At 44.7% G+C, this 22,121-nt stretch overlaps 1 protein-coding gene across 1 annotated transcript in view; it reads right to left on the bottom strand.

Moving 5' to 3' along the window:
- The window catches only part of LNX1 (ligand of numb-protein X 1), a 119,777-nt gene that overhangs the window by 29,607 nt on the left and 68,049 nt on the right, over positions 1-22,121 (bottom strand). The window contains exons 3-5 of the mRNA XM_080796680.1: positions 8,315-8,556; positions 7,654-7,806; positions 2,080-2,282 (exon numbers count right to left, since the gene is read on the bottom strand). Coding sequence (XP_080652806.1) covers positions 2,080-2,282; positions 7,654-7,806; positions 8,315-8,556 — 598 coding nt within the window. The remainder of the gene's footprint in view (positions 1-2,079; positions 2,283-7,653; positions 7,807-8,314; positions 8,557-22,121) is intronic.

The following is a 22,121-nucleotide window of genomic DNA, read 5'->3' on the forward strand; positions in this document are numbered from 1 at the left end:
ATGAGCTGACAGCATCCTTCCAACAGTCCCCAGATGAGTTTTACTACCTGGGTCATCCATCCCGCAATTTCCAGGGCCCAGTACAGCGCGCACGCACGTATGTGTGCGTGCGCGTGCATGTGTGTGGTTTTAAGGCGATTGCTGCCTATGACGTCTTTTGCCCATGGTCTCAACAAAGGGAAAAAAAAAATTCTGCATAGTTTCAAACAAACTGGTGTGAATGAGTTTCTAGGCTCTCTTACTGCAAGGCTGGATCCCTTTAGCCTACTTAAAGGTCCTCAAGCTTGGCCCGCTCATTTGTGCCTCATTAATTATCTGCGGAGCTGATGCCGCAGGGGGCTTTCTGGTTTTCATTACCAGCCGGGAAGCTACAGCCCCTAGTGACAGTCACTGCTTTGCAAGAAAGCGATTTCACAGCAACACCATACTCTGCGCAGGGTCGAAGGACAGGGGCCCGGTAGAGGAGAGACAATCTGCTTGGATTTCTATGGTTGGGTAGGATTTCTTGTACCTGTACTTGCAGCCAATTGCTAAATGAGGCTCAGGGTGAAATTTTAAGAGGTCTTCCTGCAGCCCACCATCCTGGGCTTTTGCCGCCTGCCAAGGAAGGATGGAGGCTCTCGTGCACAGAGCAGCTCACCACCTTTGTCCACACCCAGGGGAGCTCACAGCCCTTGTTCTGCTCTGTCACTGATCCTGCATCTGGTTTCTCCCATCGCACCCAGGCCAGGAGAAGGCCAGGGGTGTCTGCTAGACCGTCCTAACAGCCCTTTGCCTGCAAGGGCCACTTGAAGGCCCAAACAATCAAAATGGCTTATTATGCAACCCTCCCGAGTGGGACAGCTCCTTCCCTCTGGAGGGGAAGCCACGCAGAGTGTCACTGAGGCCACCGCGGACGCTCCCTGGAGCTCAACAGGCCCTGCCTTATACTCCACCTCGGAGGCCAGTGGGAGTTTCAGGATGGTTAGGACAACTGCTTTAAATTCTTTCTCCTCTTATTCCAAAAAAAGAGAAGAATTTCTTTGCCAGAGAAAAAGCGTATGATGTGTCAGGAGCCGGCCCCTCAACCACTTAGAAGGAATGGGATGAAGCTCTCCTCTGGGCATCAGACAGGGAACGTAGGGCCAGGGAGGGATTTCTTTATTTTTTTTTTTTTAAAGATTTTATTTATTTATTTGTTAGAGAGAGAGTACACACAAACAGGCAGAGAGGCAGGCAGAGGCAGCGAGAGAAGCAGGCTCCCTGCTGAGCAAGGAGCCCGATGTGGGACTCGATCCCAGGACCCTGGGATCATGACCTGAGCCGAAGGCAGTGGCTTAACCAACTGAGCCACCCAGGCGTCCCCAGGGAGGGATTTCTGGTCATGCTCGTCATGTGTCTGACTTCTGTCTGATCAACACCTTCCCCTTCCTCCTTTCTCTTCTCCTCAGAATTCTGCCCAAATGTCCTTCTTTGCACCCAAGCCTCAGAGGACAGAAAAGCCCAAGGTGTGCTTTTCCACCAACGTACCTGCCCCGTTATGTCCGTGGCTTGGTGGGAAGAACTTAGGGTTACTTTTTGGTTTTTCTCACGGAGGGCCCTTAAGCCACCGGACGTTTACTATGGAGGGGTGTGTGGAATGGGCTGACTAGGTAAAATACAGAATGTTCCATTCATCTGCTCTGAAAACAACATAAGATCTATGCTCCGGTTTTCTATTATTTTATGTTATTGTTACTTAAAGTAGGAGGAGGGGGTAGAAAGAAGGAGAGAGGAAGAGGAGGAGGAGGTGGAGAGAAGGGAGCGGGGACAGGAGCTGGGGGGAAGATGAGAAAGGAGGAGAGGACAGACAAAATGATACCGAGACAGAAATACTCTTCTACAGAAAGAGGGAGAGACCAGAAGAATGAGACAGACAGAAGAGGGCAAAGACCCATCTCAATTAAATCACGAGTCTCTGGTGAAGAGTCCTCCCACCGTAGTAACTGTGGAAAGGGACCGCTTCACATTTATTTAGCATTTCCTCCATCCATCCCCTGACTGGCTCTGAAGGGGTTTTTATTAAGCCTGTTTTCACGGCCCCACAGCGACGGCGTCTACCTTCAGGATGATGTCTCCTGGCAGTAGCCGGCCATCCCTGGCAATCACTCCGTCACGGTAAATGTGCTGGATAATGATGTGGACCAGCGGGGTTTCGCTGCCTCCCACAAGTCTAATGGAGAGGCTTTCGTTAGGATCCACTCGATTGATCTTGACGCTAGTAATTTCACCATCTGGAATCAGGTGATACAACCTTGGAAAGACTAAAATGGACAAAGACAGTATTTATTTAAGACACCCACCCAACGGACATTTCCAGCCATTCTTCTTCTTGCCAAACTTTGACTTCAGCCAAACTAAACTATTCATCGTTCCGCGTACATGTTTTCCATTTTCCTGCCTCTGTGCCAGCATCAGTTTCTCTGCCCGGAATGTTTTTCATTCTAGGCCTAGACCCAATTTTTCCTTCAAGACTTGCATGAAATGATCCCTTTCAATTAAACTCTACCCTGATCCCTCTCTCTCCCTGCTCTGTCTAAACATCTCAATCCCCACCCCCACCCCCCACCGCCAAAGCTCCCATTGCTCCCAGCACTGAGCCTTCCGTTATCATCCACGTTCACTTCTGGACTCTGAGATCTTTGAGGACATCATTTCTGACTGTTCTGTGGCTGTGTGCACAGACCACAAGTGTCAGGTCAGCCCAAGCCCCCTGAGGGTAGAGCAGTGAAGGAGAACGAAGTGTCGGGTCGTTATGGAAGAGACTACAGTTTCAGCACCAGCTTACCGAGAACAAAACAGAACAAACAAGCCTTCGCAGGCCATTTTGAAGATTTCTCCCTGGAAGTCCCTGCTTTTTCAGGCTTAGGGAGTTCCCAGGCCTCTCTCCCAGACACTGCTGTCAATAAAGGGAAGTCACACAGCCTGCTTCGTGACCAAGGAGAGGTGGTGGCTTCCAGAAGCTCATCCCTGATCTGGCCGCATTGCTAACGTCAGAGCTCACAGGAGATCTGAGGGTCTAGGTGGGTGTCTCAAACTTTATCTTTTTTTTTTTTTCTAGAAAATTTTTTTTAAAAGATTTTATTTATTTATTTGAGAGAGAATGAGTGAGAGAGAACATGAGAGAGGAGAAGGTCAGAGGGAGAAGCAGACTCCCCATGGAGCTGGGAGCCTGATGCAGGACTCGATCCTGGAAGTCTGGGATCATGACCCGAGCCCAAGGCAGTCGCTCAACCAACTGAGCCACCCAGGCGCTCCTCAAACTTTATCTTTTAACTGGAGACTCTTCTTTGCACATGAACTCTTTCACGGGTCCCTGCCCCACCAGCCCCCACCCTACCCCTGTGCCCACATGCAGAAGAGCTTCCTTAGTTGTGCGGTTTGATAGCGACAGGGACTGTTGAGTGGCTTTCTGTTACCCTCGAGATGGTTTGAGCTTACAGTGGGGAAGTGACAGGATTGGCTGGGATTGCAAAGTAAGACGGCCCTCAGGGCCAGTCACGGCCTGGGACTCCAGGTAACCTGTCATCCTGTCACCTTCCTCAGGTTTCTGTGAAACCAGGGATTCACAAAAGTCCCACAGGGGACTTGCCCTAGACACCTATAAGCCAGCAGTGCCGGCTGGAGCCATCCTCTGCCTCAGTCTGAGTAGAAGCATGCAGAAGGGATGCCATGACAGGCCAGGCAAGCTACACCTAGTTTGATGGCAACAGCAGCTCCCGCCGCCCCCCCCCCCCCTTTCTTGAGTGTGGATGTGGAGGGTGGAGATGCTTTCGTCTCCTGTAGCTGCTGACAGCTGCCTTTGCCCCAAGATTCTCTCTTCATTAAGTCATCTGGGAAGAGGAAAACTGCAGGTCTGGCTCTGCCTAATGCGCTCCGTTTTCAAAACCCATGACCTTAGTCCATTTTCCCTAATGAACTATGAGTTCATTAAGAAGGGCTCAACTCTCCAGGAACAATACAGAAAGAATTAAAATTACTTCAAAGTATTGCAGAACATGATAAACAAAGCAATTTAGCAGCCAGAGGAAGCCCGAGCCTTTGCCAATGTGGGTCCTTAACCTCCACTGGGATGTAATTTAATGTAAGCGATTGGCTTTGCTGTAAGGCTGTGGGCAGCAGCCTTAATCTGTCAGTTCCTGGTGCGAACAGCACTTGGGTGATTGAGTTCAATTAATGTTTAAACTACTTTGATTGCATTAAGTAGGCGTTCCCATAAGCATTTGTTGGAACAGGTCCCATGACAGGGAATGGTGACTTAAAAAAAAATCACTTTGAACAAAGAAAGATTTAGACATAATCAAAGCTGCTGGTTCTTGCTTTCCTCCCTCTGCCTGTCTACCCCCTCCCCCACCAACAGATTTACAATAACCAAACCAAAACTACTCAGGGCGTTTGATTTGAGAATCTGACAGGACACACCCAGTTGCATTGGTATGCAATGTTAACTAGAACCAAGCCAACGAGACCCTAGTGACCTTGAAGAGTTAAATTTTGGGGGTTCTTTGGGGGCTCTGCCAGTTGGGCAGCCCACTTTTGATTTGGGTTGAGGTTGTGATCTCAGGGTTGTGGGATGGAGCCCCGAGGCAGCCTCTGTGCTCAGCAGGGAGTCTCCTTGGGATTCTCTTTCTTCTTCTCCCTCTTCCCCCAGTGCACCACACACACACACACACACACACACACACACACAATCAATCTCTCTCTCTCTCTCTCTCTCAGATAAATACATAAATCTAAAAAACATTTTTCTTTTCAACTGCCAAACTTGCACTGGTCTGGAATAAAACAGAGTTGTTCAATATTGTGTCCTCACCGAAGGACTAAGGATAAGATCTTATTTACTGAGTGTTTGTTATGTGCCAGGCATTGAGCTAGCCAGTTGCATGTGTATTTTGGGGGTTTAGTTCTTAAAACAACCCTATGAAGTAGATTCTTTTTATCCCTGCTTCTTAGAGGACAGAATGCTGGAGCTCAGAGAAGTTAAGTAACCTGGCCAGGGTCGCATAGCCAATCAACAGTGGAGCCTCTTTATCCTTGTAAAAAGGATGGATAAACTATGCCATGGGAGTTCATGGGACCAACCACAGGCTGCTGAAGTAATGAGACTTGGCCATTTTTGAAAGCTTCGTTGCCTCACAAATCCTGAAAAGACCATCATGACCAGCCTTGCCAAGTCTTAACACCTCACCCCATTCTGGAGTCAGAGCTTCCTGGAGCATCTGAGGAAATCCATTCTCTCCCACCCTAAGCCCCCTGCACACCTAACACAGAGGCCATCTTTCTGGAACATAGCGTGGATCCTGCAGTAACACTCTGCAAAAACCCCGAGTCAAGACTCCCAGATGCCGTCCAGGACCCTTCTAATCTAGCCTTAACCTCATCTCCCATTACTTTCTAACAGAGTCAAGATCCCAGTGCCCCCCCAGATCATAAACCGCTCCACAGACGCGGGTTACACTGCCTGCTGGGGAGTGACACTCCTTTCCCTGGGGCTGCCATTTATTTATAGCTCACTCTTCATGGTATTTTATCCTCCTTTAATCATGAATGAGTCTCTTGAAGCCAGGAACTGGATTTGATCATCTTTATATAAAGTTATAGAGCCTAGGCCAGTAACTTCCACATAGTCATCTCTTACTAAAAAGGTTTTCTGGAAGAAACAGGCAAATAAATCTCATGCGGGCAGAAGCAAACTTTACATGGAGGAGAATTCAGAACCCTTTCATAAGAGGGAGGACTGGCAGAAAGGAAGTTGTAATCCCACGTACCCGGCACATTTAGGGAACAACTGTATGTACCAGATATGACGCTCCACCTTGAGGATACAGACTCACAAAAGAACGTCTGCTCTTACAGAGGTAGTGACAGTAAAAAGTGACACCCGCTATAATAAAGATGCAGGGGCTTCGAGAACACAAAGGAAAGAGGACTGAGGAAGTCAGGGAGGACTTCTAGGAGGAGGTCAAACCTATGCGGCTCCTGGAAGGAGGAATGAGAGTGGCAGCTGAAGGGGTGTGGGAGTGAAAGTTGAACAACAGCCTGGAAGGGAGAGTGACAGACAGTATTCACAGGACTGTAATGAGCTCAGAGTGGTGAGGGCATGTAGTGTGTGTATACGTGAGCAGAGAAGAGCACTGACAAATAAGCAAGGGGGATTTTCTAGGACTGCTCATGGAGTCTCTGAAGGCATGAAAAAGACAGTGGTTTGGGATCTACCTCTCAAACCCCTAGGAGGGGAGGGTGCTTCCCCCAGTGGTTACCAGAGTGGGCTCTGGAGCTGGAGAACCTGAGCTAAGGTCCTAAGTCTGTCATTTTCTAGCTGGGTGACTTTGGCCGAGTTACTCTCTGGGTCCCCTTTCTTCAGCTATAAAATGAAAATCATCATCATCCCTACCCCTTAGCATTGTGACATCTAAATGGCTTAGGACAAAAACTACCTGGAACACAAGAAAGCTCCATTTTTTTTTAAGCTATTGTTACTGCTCTGAAGTTCTAACATAAGATAAAAAGATGCAGATGTAGTGAAAAGAAGGGGTCTGTGCACCCCAATGTCCATAGTGGCAATGTCCACAGTCGCCAAATTGTGGAAAGAGCTGAGATGCCCTTCAACAGATGAATGGATAAATATGTGGTCCATATACACAATGGAATATTACGCAGCCATCAGATAGGATGATCACCCAACTTTTGCATCAACATGGATGGGACTGGAAGAGTTTATGCTGAGTGAAATAAGTCAAGCAGAGAAAGTCAATTATCATATGGTTTCACTTACTTGTGGAGCATAAGGAACAACATGGAGGACATTAGGAGAAGGAAAGGAAAAGTGAAGGGGGGGGAAACTGGAGGGGGAGATGAAGCATGAGAGACTGTGGACTCTGAGAAACAAACAGGGTTTTGGAGTGGGAGGGGGGATGGGTGATCCTGGTGGTGGGTATTAAGGAGGACATGTACTGCTTGGAGCACTGATGTTATACGTAAACAATGAATCATGGAACACTACATCAAAAACTAACAATGTACTGTATGGTGACTAACATAACACAATTTAAAAAAAAAAAAGGTATTTCCCAGCTGCATTTATAAACACATAGGAACTAAGATCCAACAGAGCCCAGATTCTAGAGCCACATTACTGGAATTCAAAGTCGGGCAAGGTAATTTGGGGCAAAGCTAAGTAATCTCCCTGGGCCTCGATGTTCTTATCTGTAAAAGAGGGAGAATAATAGTAGCCACTTCACAGGTTCATTGTGAGCATTAAATAAGTTAATGCATGAGAAGCACACTCAGAACCACACATTACACATGGTCGTAAGAAGAAAGAAATACTTACATAGCATTTACTGCATGCCAGCCATGTTCTAAACGCTTTTCACTTAATTATTATCTCTTACTGTGTTAAGCTAGCACCTGAAGGTAAGGGCTCCAAAACCTATTTGCTCAACCTCTGTGGAAAGAGACCAATCATTTCTGCCTTTAGTTACTTGTGTAACAAGTAGGCTGATCAAGGTAAAAAATATTTTATGCCCTTGTGAAGAGAGGTGTCTTAGAAAGTGGATGGTGGTCTGGTTATCGTCACCCTGAGGTCATCCTGGAAGCCCAGCCCATGTCCAGACTCATGGGGAGGTCGCCTACCTTCAGGGGCAGTGGTGTCTTCAGAATCTTCTCTGCCCTGGTCAGCTTGGTTGGCAACAGCACTCCCACTCTTTGTCCTTCGAAGAACACTCAAAGCTCGGTTTATTTTTTTAAAAGACCTGCTTCTGATAGTGGATCGCTCAAAGGGCCGTGCTGAGGACAAGAGAGAAGGAAGAAATAGTAGATACACATTCACAGAAATCCTCTGTATGTGCATGTCTGGTTAGATATATACAATAACATAGGAGCAGTGATTAATTCTCAGAGATAGGACGATGAGATTTGCTTCTCTGTTCTGTCTCCATTTTCTACAATGAAATATGTATGGTTTAAAAACTTGCTTTTCTTTTTCGCTGGGCTGGACTGAAGGTAGCAGCACTTTTCTTGAGCAGCACGGATGGGAAGGTGCTGACACTATGGGGTGGTGAATCATCAGGCCCAACTTGGCCCTATCCACCAAGTTCGATTACACATTTTTAATGATCTGAGGTACTTGTGGTTTCATTTCACTTTGCACAATTGGGCATTGGATGGCTGCCGAAACTACCAGAATGATTTCTCCTTAAAAAAAAAATTTCTAGAACTTTCTACAGTAAATATTCCACAGAGGGCAATCTCAAGGCAAGAAGCCCATTCCCAGACAACCACCCACTTGACTCACCCCTCATTCGGTTGCTCCGGCCAGAGTCCAATGGGCTGTCTGCTGGCTGACCATCCTCCGTTGTGGACACGTAGGCAGGGTTGTCTAAACCAGGCTCATTGGTCACCAAGGAGACGGTGGCAGCTTCAGAGACTTCTGGGGAGAGCGCTGTTGATGTGAGGCTCACACAGCCGTCTGGGCAGCCATCTTGAGAGCGCCTCTTCTTGTCTTTGGTCAGGCCATAGTGGGAAGCACCTTTACAGCTGTTAAAAAAAAAAAAAACAAAAAACAGTGGGAGGTCAGAAAAGGCTTTAGCTTTGCTCATTGTTCAGCCCAGTTTCTTCAAGTACTCATGCTTGCTGCACTGGGAACGGGAGTTGTTTGCTCCAAGTCCCACCCTCCCTCTATTCCATGTAGGTGCTCAATATACACTTACTAACTAAATGATTTAGTGATTCGAGGAACCAATTTTTTAAAAAAATGCTTTCTGCATTCTCTTAAAGCACTCTCTCCACTGGCCTCTGGCATGCAAATTTATACAGTCCTCATGGTGTCTATAAGACTAGAGTTTGAGACAGGCAGTTCTCAACTGTTTGGACTTGGTAACTCCCTCTTGTTGGTGTTTATTTTGACCACAAAAGCCCTTAGTAACACTCAGTCCTTTCTTTTGGGTTTGGTTCCCAAAACACTGAACATAGATACAAAGCTCCTCCCAGATTCCATATTTAACTGTCTGTGGAGACAGAATCGCCATCACCACAAAGCCACAGGGGCTACTTAGCATTGGCATTCTCTAGAGGCAAACTTGCAGGCTTCCATACTTCACCTCTGGGCTGCTGGCCGGAACCAGGGGCCGGGGACTCCTGTGCACCGAAGTCCCATTCATTGTCATGTCTTCTAACATTGGGAAAGTAAAACTACATTCATGGTCTATAAAAAGAAAACCATAATTTTTTAATAACCGTTCACTCTCCATGTTGAGGAGCAGATCCAAGGGCCATGAGGCCAAGGTATAAGCTGATCCAGGTCCATATTTTGCCGTGACTGTTCATCTATATGTCACTGAGAGAGTCATTTCAGCTCTTAGGTACGGTTTTGGTCAGAAGATGGTGATGAGTTGACGATCTTGTACTGTGGTGAGCAAGTAGCTGCAGATGGCCCCAGCAGCGCCCACAGTTGTTGAGAAGGCAGAAATCATGGGGGTGAGCCCCTTTAACAAATGGCCATTTGCTTATAATGGACGATAATTATTTTTATCAATTCATTATAGAAAATCTTATGTGGTTCAGCTATTTTAAATAACCCTCTGAAAGTCTATTTGGAGAGATGCTTCACATTCTTGAAAGTAAAAGGAATCCAACAGCCATCTACGGTTGATATGCACCCAATTTACAAGGTCTGTAGAAACCTAGAGCTGGTGGACAGGATGGTTTATTGTCTGGATCAGATTCCTCGCTCTGATTGGCCCGTGTAGTCTGGGACAATTTTGTTAACCTGGTTAAACTTCCTCATCTACATATACATTTGGGGCTGCTGTGAGTTCAGGTCGATATTAAGTCAAGATTTTTAGTACCCTGCCAGAGATACACTAAGTTATCAGGAGACTGTAGTTACTTCTATAATCGATCCATTCTGGGATGCTGGTTTGTTCATACTCTTAACATCTCTGAGATTAGAATGCATGGGTGGTGGAGGGAGTCAGGCAGCTTCGACTGCCAAGCTGCCGTCATGATGCAGATGGCATTATCTGAGCAGGACAAACAGTCACGAGGGCCATCTTGTAACTTTCATTGAGTTGCGTCCATTCTTGATACTATGCCATGGAATTTCATTGCCATTCAATGTCTTAGAAAAAGGTTTACATTATGATTCAGCACTGCAGTGAGAAGTTACTGTATATATTAAGAGCCTCAAAAACAGAGGAGTGGGGTGTAAGTTTGAGGTTGATGAAGTGAATATTCATTGTTAGGAGGAGGACAGCAATTCCATATTTTTTTGCAAAGAGACAAGCAAATGCTTTATTTGCTTAGAAAGGAAGATGCCCCCAAGGAGATAAAAAGCAGTGTTATATTTCATTTCTGAGATCATTCAAAAGGACTGGACTATTTCATGCCAAACAATACAACTAGAGGGCAGGAGAGGTCACCAAATTTGTCTGAATAGATTTCAAACCCGTAGGAGTCTGATGCGACCAGTCCACACACTGCAGGGAAATCTTTAAACGTGTTTTGGAATAATGTAACCAGTGGCAATATTTAAAACGGTTGGCACATAAAATATGTGTTGTATGATCAATGGCATCTTAGATTTGATGAGATGTGGTTTTAATATTAGTAGAAAAGGACTTTGATTATACAATCCTATACCCTTAGCTTATAGAAGATGAAAACAGGCCTCCCGCTGTTCATGCTAGTCTTCCCCTCACCGAAAGAATTCAAGCTGCTGGCTTGAATTGGTAAGGTTTTACTGTTCTGATTAGCTACTTTGGCTTGCAATTGTTCTGCTTAAAAATAGCAAAGTGGTTGATATGGGAAACTAAAAAATTGGAAGAACCGCTGTGTGATGGAAAAAATAAAAGCCAGCATGCGTTTGAACAGCTCCAAAGTCATAAATACATGAGTGGAACACTTCCACACAAGCCAGCAATATTTGGTTAGCAACGCATGGGAAGGAAGTTCCTAGACTATTTAGTTGGACTGGAAACAGGCTTTCTTTTCTTGGGGGAAGCAATGCCCTTGACCATGTGCCGTGCCAGAGCAGGAAATGAATTTTCCAGTTGGACAAATGGCTGGTAAGGGCACAAGCCATAGCTTCCTGGGAGGATATAGCATCTCCCGGCAGAACAAAGGGACATCTTATTTGCTGCCGTATCTATGTGGAGGATTAAGGTATTGAAAGTACCAGACTCTGAAGACCATGCCATTAAGAAACCATTGCTGTTCCAAGTTCTTGGGGTTCCAGAGTCACGTTTTTTTTTTAGTCTAGGAAAGGAAAAACCGTATAAAGAGGGTAGGTAACCTTCCCTTCGGCCTCTTATCGTAGCTATCCTTACAACAGCCGGCGGGGTACATTCAGAATCGTACGCCTTGCATAAAACAATGTTCTGCTAAAGCAACTCATAATTGTGTGATGTTGCCTGCTCCAGTTTCTTGGCTTAGCTTGAATCCAAGGCACGGAATGATCTATGAAGGTAGCAGCCTGTACTCACTAATTATCTCTTTCATGGTGACTAATACTGAGGCCTCTTGATTTATAAGCACAAAAGAGGGGAGGAGTAGGGAAGAGCTGATTAGCATTGGCCAGTACAGGAACATACAGTGAACCCTGGGCTGTGTTCAAAGCAAGCAGGATTTATTCTCCCTTTTAGTTATCCCTAGCACTAAGTACTCTCAGGTGGTGATGGGTGATGGCCATGAACTTGAATGACGAACACAAGGAACATAAAAAACCCATTTTTCAACCAAACTATGCACTTTGGTATACCATCTGTTCAACAAAGCAACTCTGAAAATAAATTTTTTTTTTGTAATAATAGTGTTGGGATTCTGAGCTCCTAAATCAAAGTTAGCAGAGGCAAATCAGTCTTAAAATAAGAAGTGGACAATGGATGTGCCATGGAATTTTTGTCCTTTTTTTTTTTTTTTTTTTTTTGCAAAGGAATGGGGAACATGAAGAGAAAATGAAATGAGCCCCCTTCTTGCAAAAATTCCTGAGTCCATGAGTTTCCTACTAACAGAGTTGAGCTGAAGCATGATAGACCCCAACATAATTCACAGAGGCTCTGATGAGGTGTCCTGCTGGATTCAGCCAACCAGGAAGCATGAGCTGTTTCGCAGTGGAGGGCTCCCTTTTGACAGTGACCTTAACCACTTTGGATAGAAGAGTATACATTGTCTGTAAGAAAGAGCCTCAATACCTCATCGTAATAGTCTGGCTAACCACACAACCTCCCTTTGATCTAACTTCCCTCACATTCTTTCTCTCTTTGTTCACTTCTGAACTAGGTAAACATCAAGTCTGTCCTTCATATTGAGTTCATTATTTGCCTTGTCTGATCCTACATTAAACCAAGTCTTAGAAGCTCATATGCTAGTGAAGTGAGAAAGCGAGGATGATGTGGCCAGGTGGGGACCACGGTGAGGTGTGCTGCTCCATTTCAAGGCCCAGCAGCTGTTACAGACCTTCACTGGTCCTTGTCTCCAGAAGACCCGCCTAAGAGCAATTAGGTAAGAAAAAGAAATCAAATGCATCCAGACTGGATAGGAAGACGTACACTTGTCACTATGTGCAAATGACATGATATTATAGAAAACCCTAAAGATCCCACCAAAAGCCTATTAGAACCAATCAATGAATTCAGTAAGGTTGCAGGATATAAAATCAATATACAAAAATCTGTTGTGTTTCTATATATTAACAATCTCTGATAATTAAGAAAACAATTCCACTTACAACTGCATCAAAAGAAATAAAATACCTCAGAATAAATTTAACCAAAGAGGTGAAAGATCTGTACACTGAAAACTGGAAGACATTGATGAAAGAAATTAGAGATGGAACAAATAAATGGAAAGATATCCTGTGCTTGTGGATTAGAAGAATTAGTATTGTTAAAGTGTCCACAGCACCTACAGCAATCGAGATTCAAGGCAATCCCTATCAAACTTCCAATGTTATTTTTCATGGAAATAAAATAACCTAAAATTTGTATGGAACCATAAGAGACTTCCAATAGCCAAAGCGATCTTGAGAAAGAACCAAGCTGTAGGCATTGCCTGATTTCAAACTATTTTACAAAGCCATAGCAATCAAAACATTATAGTCTTATAAAAACAGGCATATGGATCTATAATGGGACAGAATAGAGTCCAGAAATAAACCCATGCATACATGGTCAACCAATTTATGACAAAAGTGGCAAGAATATGCAGTAAGAAAAGGGAAGTCTTCAACAAATGGTGCTGGGAAAACCGGACAGCCACATGCAAAAGAATGAACTTCGAGCACTTCTTCCCATCATATCCAAAAATTAGCTGAAAATGGTTTAAAGACCTGCAACCCTACAACTCCTAGAAGAAAATACAAGCACTAAGCTCCTTGCCATCGATCTTGGTGATCACTTTTTGGACCTGACACTGAAAGCAAAGGCAACAAAGGCAAAAATCAACACATCAAACTAACAAGCTTCTGCCCAGCACAGGAAACCATCACTGAAATGAAAAGGCAGACTACAAAACGGAAGAAAACATTTACAAATCGTATATCTGATAAAGGGTTCATATCCAAAATACACAAAGAATTCATATGATAGCAGAAACAATCAGATCGAAAATGGGCATATATGGATGACCAATGGGTACGTGAAAATACGCTCCACATCTCCAATTGTGAGGGTAATGCAAATGAAAACCACAGTGAGGTATCACTGAGATATCACCAGTTAGAATGGCTGTTACTGAAGACAGTATTGGGGAGGATATGGAAAACAGGGAACGCCTGTGCGCTGCTCGTGGGAACATAAATTGATGCAGCCACTCTGGGAAACAGTATGGAGGTTCCTCAAAAAAAAAAACAACTAAAAACAGAAATACCATATGACCCCTCAGTTCATGTCTAGGTCTTTATCTGAAGAAAACAAAAACACCAATTCAAAAAAACATCTGCACCCCATGTTTACTGGCCCATTATTTACACAAGCCAAGAAATGGAAGCAATTTAAGTGTCCATCCATAAAGGAATGGATAAAGAAAATGTGGTATCTATAAGATAAAATATTATTGAACCATAAAAAAGAAGGAAATCTCGCCATTTGTGACAACGTGGGTGGACCTTGAGAGCACTGTGCTAAGTGCCGTAAGTCAGAAAAAGACGAATTCCATCTGATCTCACTTATGCGTGGAATCCAAAATCATAGTAGCAAAAACAAGACAAAAAACCCCAGGCTGATAGAAACACATTGGGGGTTGCCAGAAGGAATATGGGGGTAGATAAAATGGGCAAAGGGGATCAAAAAGTTAGAAACATCAGTTATAAAATAAAAAAGTCATAGGGATATAATATATAGCGTGGTGACTACAGTTAATAATACTGTATTGCATAGTTGAACATTGGTAGAATGGGGGAGGGAGACAAACCATAAGGGACTCTTAACAAACTGAGGGTTGCTGGAGAGGAGGAGGGTGGGAGGGATGGGAGGGATGGGGTGGCTGGGTGATGGACACTAGGGAGGGTATGTGCTATGGTGAGCGCTGTGAATTATGTAAGACTGATGAATCACAGACCTGTACCCCTGAAGCAAACAATACATTATACACTAAAAAATTAAAAAAAAAAATAAAGGGGGGAAAAAACCCAGGACTTTAAAAAAAGGAAAAAAGAAAGTTGGTAGGAAAGTAAATCTTAAAATTTCTCCCCAAGATAAAAATTTGTAACTATGCAATTGATGATGTTAACTAGACTTCCTGTGCTGATCATTTTACAATATCAAATCATTATGTTGTGAACCTGAAACTAATCACTGATATAGTTATATGTCAGTTAAACCTCAAGGAAAAAAAACAGCCTAGTGTCGCTGGAATGAAAACTTTATAAGCTGAAATCCAGTTTCTAATATGCAGCCTCTTGATTTTTAAAAGTTAACAACAAATTCAACATTTTAAAACCCATGGCATGGGCCAAAAAAAAACACATCTGTTAACCCCGATCTATCTCAAGGGATAGATCTTTCTACCTTTCTTTCTTTACCTAACTTTCTACCTGTAGGAATTAAAACAAACAAACCAACCCTATCAGTGTAGTAGGTCTGATCCATTTCTCTCTTCTCAGTCCCCTTTGAGGCAATGCTACCCTCCTTTTACTCTATCCCCAATCTCCTTCTGTCCCCACTTGAGTGAGGGTGTGTGCGTGCATGCATGAGGAGATGGCTCCAAAAGGGGGTTCCCTTTCATGATCTATCCCAGCTCTATCTTTTATAAGTACAAAAATAATTTAATAAAATTCAATATTCATTATATGCCTATACCTCTCAGCGAAGTAGGAATAAAAAGGAAATTCTTCAACTTGAGAATATTTATAAAACATCCACAGCTAACAACATCTTTAATGTTGAAAGGTGCATGCTTTTTCACTGAAATCAGGAACAAGACAAAGATATCCTTTCTCACTGTTCCTTTTCAGTATTGCACTAGAGGTTCTTACCAGGGCCCTATGGCAAGAAAAAGTAGTAAACAGAATACGACTGGAAAGGGAGAACTAACTCTTTCATTCACAGAAGACATGACTGTCTATGACCTATTCGAATGTCAATTTCCATTTGTTCTTTGCAAGTAGTCAGACATGCAATTGATTTTTTTTTTTTTAGAAGGGATAGAATGGGAGAAATGGACTTCTTCTTTTTTTTTTTTAAGGAAATATTCTTTTTTTAAAGATTTTATTTATTTATTTGACAGACAGAGATCGCAAGTAGGCAGAGAGGCAGGCAGAGAGGGGGTGGGGGGGAAGCAGGTTCCCTGATAAGCAGAGAGCCTGATGTGGGGCTCAATCCCAGGACCCTGGGATCATGACCTGAGCTGAAGGCAGAGGCTTAACCCACTGAGCCACCCAGGTGCCCCTGATTTTTTTTTTTAAGTTAACCTTGTGTCCTGCAACCTTGTTAAGTGTACTCATAAGTTCTACTCGCATTTTAATATTTTATTTGGGATTTTCTACCCAGCCCTATTTCTGATCAAAGAAGTCAGAGAAGGAGCCTGAATTCTCAGCTGTTTGTCTGTCACTGCTAAGAGAGCTAACTACTTGCCCTAAGCTATTACATAATGAGAAAGGGAGCCATTCAACCCTAATGGATGTATTTGCTCTTTCAGGCAAAGAGAATCAAGGTTGGGGGTTCTGGAGGGAAGTGAGTTTCTCTGCCAATGGCTGGCTTTTAGGCTTCCGCTACTCCACTGAACAGAAAGAATCACTCAAACTTTGCTGAGGGACCTTGGGGCCAGGCCAGGGGACTGCTGCAAGAGACAAGGTCACCATGAGATAGCAACAGGCTCTCATTTGTGTCCTTGGATGAGGCAACAGGGGGACAGGCCATTGAGATTCTCAGGAACCCATAGTGCTTCAGGCTCTGAGAGAGCTGGTGACCCCACAGACTGAGACTGGGCCTCAGACATGTGTGTCCCCATCCCATCCATCCTAACCTCCCCAACACAATTTACTCAAAAATTTCCTGTAGAAATATTTCCCACTGCTTACCAGATACTCCCAGTTCCTCCTCCTGACATTCCAGACTTTGCCTGATCTGTATTGATCGTGGGCTCCACACAGGGTCTGGCAACCCAGAAGGGGGTTGGGAAGAAGATCTCTATTACCTATTGATCTAGTACATACTGTGTTATGCTCCGCATATGTGGTCTTCTTGAACCATCCGACTGTCCTGAAGTAGGCACGATGCCCCCTCTACTTCACGGATGAGGATGTGGGGGAAGAAAGCCTTGTCTGTGTTCACAGAGTAGAGCTGGGATTGGAATCCAGGCTGCGGGGGTCCACGCTTTCTCCCCTCCCATGGCCTGGCCTCCAGCCCAGAACTTTCCTGCACTCCAGGCTCATAGATCAACCTGCTTCCTTCATGTCTTCACTTCCACATTTCATAGGCACCTTGAACTTAACATAGCCAAACACCCTAAGCTTCCTGCCAAACCAGCTCTTCCTAGCTTTATTGAACAGCACCTTACCTTTGCCAGAAACCTCAGAGTCATCCCCAATTCCTTTCTTTCTCTCAGCACTCCAGATACAACCAAGAAGATACATCCAGACTCCAACTACTTCTCATCACTTCCACGGCCACCATCCTGGTCCAGGCGACCATCATCAACGCCTGGATGATCGCAACAGCTTCCGAGGAGGCTTTCCTGCTTTTACACTTGTCTCCCTTCCCCATCCATTCTCCATAGAGCTTACAATGCTCACAGTGGCTCACTAGGTCCTGTGTTCTCTGTCCCATTACTTCTGCTTTCATCCCCACCCCTCACTCATGCACCTCCTGCTGGTTCTCACAGGGCCCAGCATATCCCTGCTTTGGGGGGCTTTGCAGTCTGCTGTTGTCCCCGTCTAGAACACTCATTCCGGGTTTCCATGGGGTCTGCTCCCTCATCTTCAGGTCTGTGATTAAAATCCACCTTCCCTGACCGCCCTACTCAAAGCAACTTTTCTTCCCCCGGCGCATCTTATCCCCACTCCCTCCGTTCTGCTTATTTTTTCTCTACAGCATCCAAGCTCCAAAGGGAGATTGGGAAGAGTCTAGTTTCGTACTGTAGCCAATAGACCGAACTGTGAAATCTTGATCATTCTAGGAGCACGATGACTTCCTCATTGGGGCTCGTATTGGTGCTGCGGGACCCTCACATCACTCCCTGCCTCCCTCCAAGGCACATTAGTTCTGCCCCAGCCAATCAGTTGGCTCTGGGCAAGCCTTGCTCCAGGGTCTACAAAGGGACAAAGTCTTACTTACCCAGGTGCCTCTTAGAGGGTGTGAACAGCATGGACCTTTGCTAGGGGAGGCATTCAGTCAACATTTGTTGAGTTGAACTAAACAGCAGTCACCCTTCTGGTGTTCACTTCATTGAAATTACCAAACATGGAATGGACAGATTCAACCCCTGGTCCCGACAACACAATGATCACGACTGTGACAGGATGCCAGTCCCCTTTCTTCTCCTCAGTAAGCTCATGATGCTCCTTTCAGTTTCCCTCACTCCAACTCTAGAGGAGAAAAATGAGAGGGAAGAGGGAAGACCTTTTTTTTGATGTCTTCTCCCCTTTGCACATACTTCCCTAGTAACTTTTTTTTCAAATCCCTCCTTGATGCCCAACAGGATTTTATTTGATCTGGGTTCCCAAACTACTATACACATGGTAGAACTAAGTAATAGTTACCACACATCTTCTTTTGATGGATTATGTTGGTAGAGCAGGGCAAGTGATCTTAAAATACTTAGTTTTTCATTTAATATAGACTTATGGAATGCTTCCTGAGAAAGACTATGCGCTGAAGTGGAAAAAGTACAGGCTTTCAAGTCTAAATCATCTGGGTGGGAATCCTAAGTCTGCCACCTTCCTGCTCTGTGACTTTGAACAAATTCCTTAATCCCTGAGCCTCATTTCCCGATATAAAATGGACACAATAATGTTTACCGTAAGGTTTAAAAATTCACGCAAAGTGCTTAACAGCATCTGGACTATAGGGGCGATGAGCAGTAATTAGCGTGGTGGTTGTATAACAGGCATGATGTTAGACACTATGGAGGCAAAGAAAGAAACCACCCTAAGCAGTGAATGCATTCAAGGAGACGAACATGAAAACAAAGAATCACCAGGCCACATTATCTGAAAGAGGAGACACAAGCCAAGTGTTGAGAGATCAGAGGAAGGGGCCACTCGCTCTGCTTGGGGGTAACCAGAGGAGGCCTCCCAGAGGACATGACACTGGAGCTGAGTCTAGAAAAATGAAGGACGTTGGTCTGGCAGTCCAGATATGAATGTTAGATTCGATGGTCCCAAGGATTCAAGTCCATGGCAGGTACCGGCATTATTGGGCTCAGTCCTGATAATGGACTTGGGATGGACTTGTCCCAAGTGACATTGATGGGGTGGGAAAAAAAAAAAAAAGAAAAAGCCCTAAAGTAAGACCAAAGAGGAGGACAGATGCTGGGATCAACCCAAGACACCTGACTACCAGTCGCTAATCCACTTCTGAGGTTCAGCAGGATTAAGCCAAGCCGGTGGGGGCAGGAGATAACTGGGCACTGAGGAATCAGAGGCCGACACCGGAGAGAATGGGAGGGAGCCGGAGGGATGCGGTTGAGAGTGGAAGGTTCAAAGTCACCTCAGAGGCTCTGATTGTCCATCTAAAATGGACCTCCTCTCCCACCGGCTCCTGATTTCACTTCCTGGCCCTTCACTTTAGAAATTAATTTGTATGTTTACTTGCTTCCCTGGCAAATACGTGTCTCCCCCGAAAAGAACATAGCTTCCGTGTGATTAAAAGTCCAGCTTGTCTTGCTCACTGTGACATTCTTAACACTGTGCCAACAGCACTCATGCACGTGGGCACGTCAGCAGCCTGAGAGATTTGGGAAACACTTGCTTTTTCTTATTCCCTTTACTAAATGCTTTCTGTTTATACTTTTAACTGTGCTGTCTTCTTTTGATGGATTTTACTGAGGTATAATTGATATATGACATTGTTTCAGGTAGACAGCATGATCTGGTATTTGTATATATTACAAAATGATCACAATAAGTCTACTTAACGGTCACCTACACACAGTGATGTTTTCCTTGTATGAAAACTTTTAAGAGTTCCTTTTAGCAACTTGCAAATATGCAATACAGTGTTATTAACTATAGTACCACGCCGTGCGTTCATCTCCATGGCTTATTATATAACTGGACATATGTACCTTTTTACACCCTTCACCCATTTCACACACTCACCCCCCTCCTGACAACCACCAGTCTGTTCTCTGTATCTAGGAACTCTTTTTTTTTTTTTTAATATTACACATTTAACTGAGATCATATGGTATTTGTCTTTGACTGACTTAACTTAGCATAATGCCCTGCGCTGTGTTTTTCCTTACTCCTTTTATTAGATGCTTTATGTTTATACTTTTAATTGTGCTGGCCCAGATGTGTTTTATTTGTTGCAGGCTGCCTGGATTCTTTTTTTTCGAAGAAGGCAGGCTATATATTTTAAATACATGATGACTAGTATTTCATGATCCTTTTAATGCACAGCACTAGAAATTCTTGTGTTTAAGATAAAAATAAATGCATCAATCATCATCTTCCAAAAACAGTCCCATTTGAGCTCCCTGAGCCCACCCTCGAGCAGGACCCACCCTTGCGAATTAATCCTGATCATGTTACTTGGATAAGACTCAAGGAACAGTAACACCACTCCTATTAAGAGGATTCGTCTGGCTCTCAGGCAGCCTGGTCCCAGCACAGGATCTCCTTAGGGAACTTCCTGAGTTCAGATTGGATGGTTTCTAGAATTCACTCACTATACCTGCCTCTTCTCCAGTAATCTCTCCGGTGGAAGAATGTTAGATAAAGTCATTCCTCCTTGTCTGGATTGCTTTTTCTCCTCCTCTAAGTTAAAACCCATGTTCCCTGGGATCGAATTACATGGTGGCTCACGAAGCTACTAGAAACCATACGTGAAAACAGTCATTAGCACTTTTGTGTAGTCACAAGTGAAGTAAACATCAGTTAATAAGTAAGAGAGGTCGTCAGTTGGTCAAGCCCACCCTCTGGGAATTCGTTTAGACCCAGACTATGTACTTGAGCCTGAAAGGCTCTCCCCCTGGGGAGCCGATGGACTTCTTACATCACCACCGACCACATACTCCTTCCTCTCATTAGTCCCTTTCTTCTGCCTCCAAACCACCAGGGAAAATGTCCCCAGCAATTCCAACCACCCCTGCCTCACTTGTTAATGAATACCAGAAAGGGCAAATTAAAAACACACTGGAAAGCAACAGGAGAAATGCAGGCCAAGCTTTGGGCAGCTGGAACGCCAGCCTCTTGACTCAGGCACGGTGAAGTGCGGAGAGGTGCGGGGTGATCTTAAGGTAGGATCGGCTCAGGAAACGGATGGGTCTGATGGACAACCTCAGCAAGCACACTTGACTCAGTTTACCCAAGATGCTGATCTCTTCCTACAGTGATCTATGGGACAGATCACACGCTGCTGTGCACACATTAGAAAGAGCTGGCCACGCTCTGTGGGGTGTCACTATTTTGTGGGAGGCAGGGGAGAAGTAGATATTCTTTAATCTAATGTGAATGGCTGTCCTTTTCTATTTTTTTCTATTTGTGTACAGAGTTAGGTCTTAAGATAATCTGTGGCTACATCTTTTTAATCCTTCAAATCTCAACTCACGAGTTAATAACATAATTACAACCAACACAGATAGTATACTTAACTACACACCAGGTATTATTCTGCATGCTTTACACAGCTTAACCCATCCAGTCCTCATGGCCGCTCAGTGAGGAAGATCTCTATCACCATTGGTTAGTGAGAAATGAAGGCCCAGAGAGGTTAACTTTCCAAAGGTCACACAGCTGATAAGCAGAGGCATGGAGATTTGAACCCAAGACTTTTAACCGAGGGACGCCCTTTTGGACCATAAGATACCACGCACCCTGGTCGCTGAGGATTTGGAGCTGACTGCAATGTAGGAGGCGGTGGGGGGGGGGGGGCGCAAAGAACCTTAGAAGCAGGTTATTTATAACCTTATATACCTTTAAGATTTATTTATTTTAGAGGAGAGAGAGTGGGGGTTGGGGAGAAGACAGAGGCAGAGGGAGAGGGAGAATCTCAAGCAGACTCTCCGCTGACCATGGAGCCTGACGCAGGGCTCGATCCTATGACCCTGAGCTCATGACCTGAGCTGAAATCAAGAGCTGGATGCTTAACCAACTGAGCCACCCAGGAACCCCATAGAGCCTCATACGCTTTCCTACAGATATGGTCCACCATCCGCTACTGAGCAGGGCTATGAGGAATGCCAACAGCAGGATCTGCTGAGTGGGGCCGTTGGCATAGTTAGGCTTGCAGCTGACAGAGATGAGCAGTGATCTTTGTGCTGTCCATACCTTCACTTTTGCCACATCATTAGGGCCATGTCTGTAGAGCATGTTGTTGGGTCGGTGGTGGGGAGAGGCAGGTACGGTGTACCTCAAATGCCCTTGGACTTGCTGTCTCCCTGCCATTCTTCCTTTCTCCCAAGCCCTAGTTACCTCCAAGAAGAGGTGTGTCCCCATGCATCCT

The sequence above is a fragment of the Martes martes genome, assembly GCF_963455335.1.
Source record: "Martes martes genome assembly, chromosome: 2".
NCBI classification, from domain to species: domain Eukaryota; kingdom Metazoa; phylum Chordata; class Mammalia; order Carnivora; family Mustelidae; genus Martes; species Martes martes.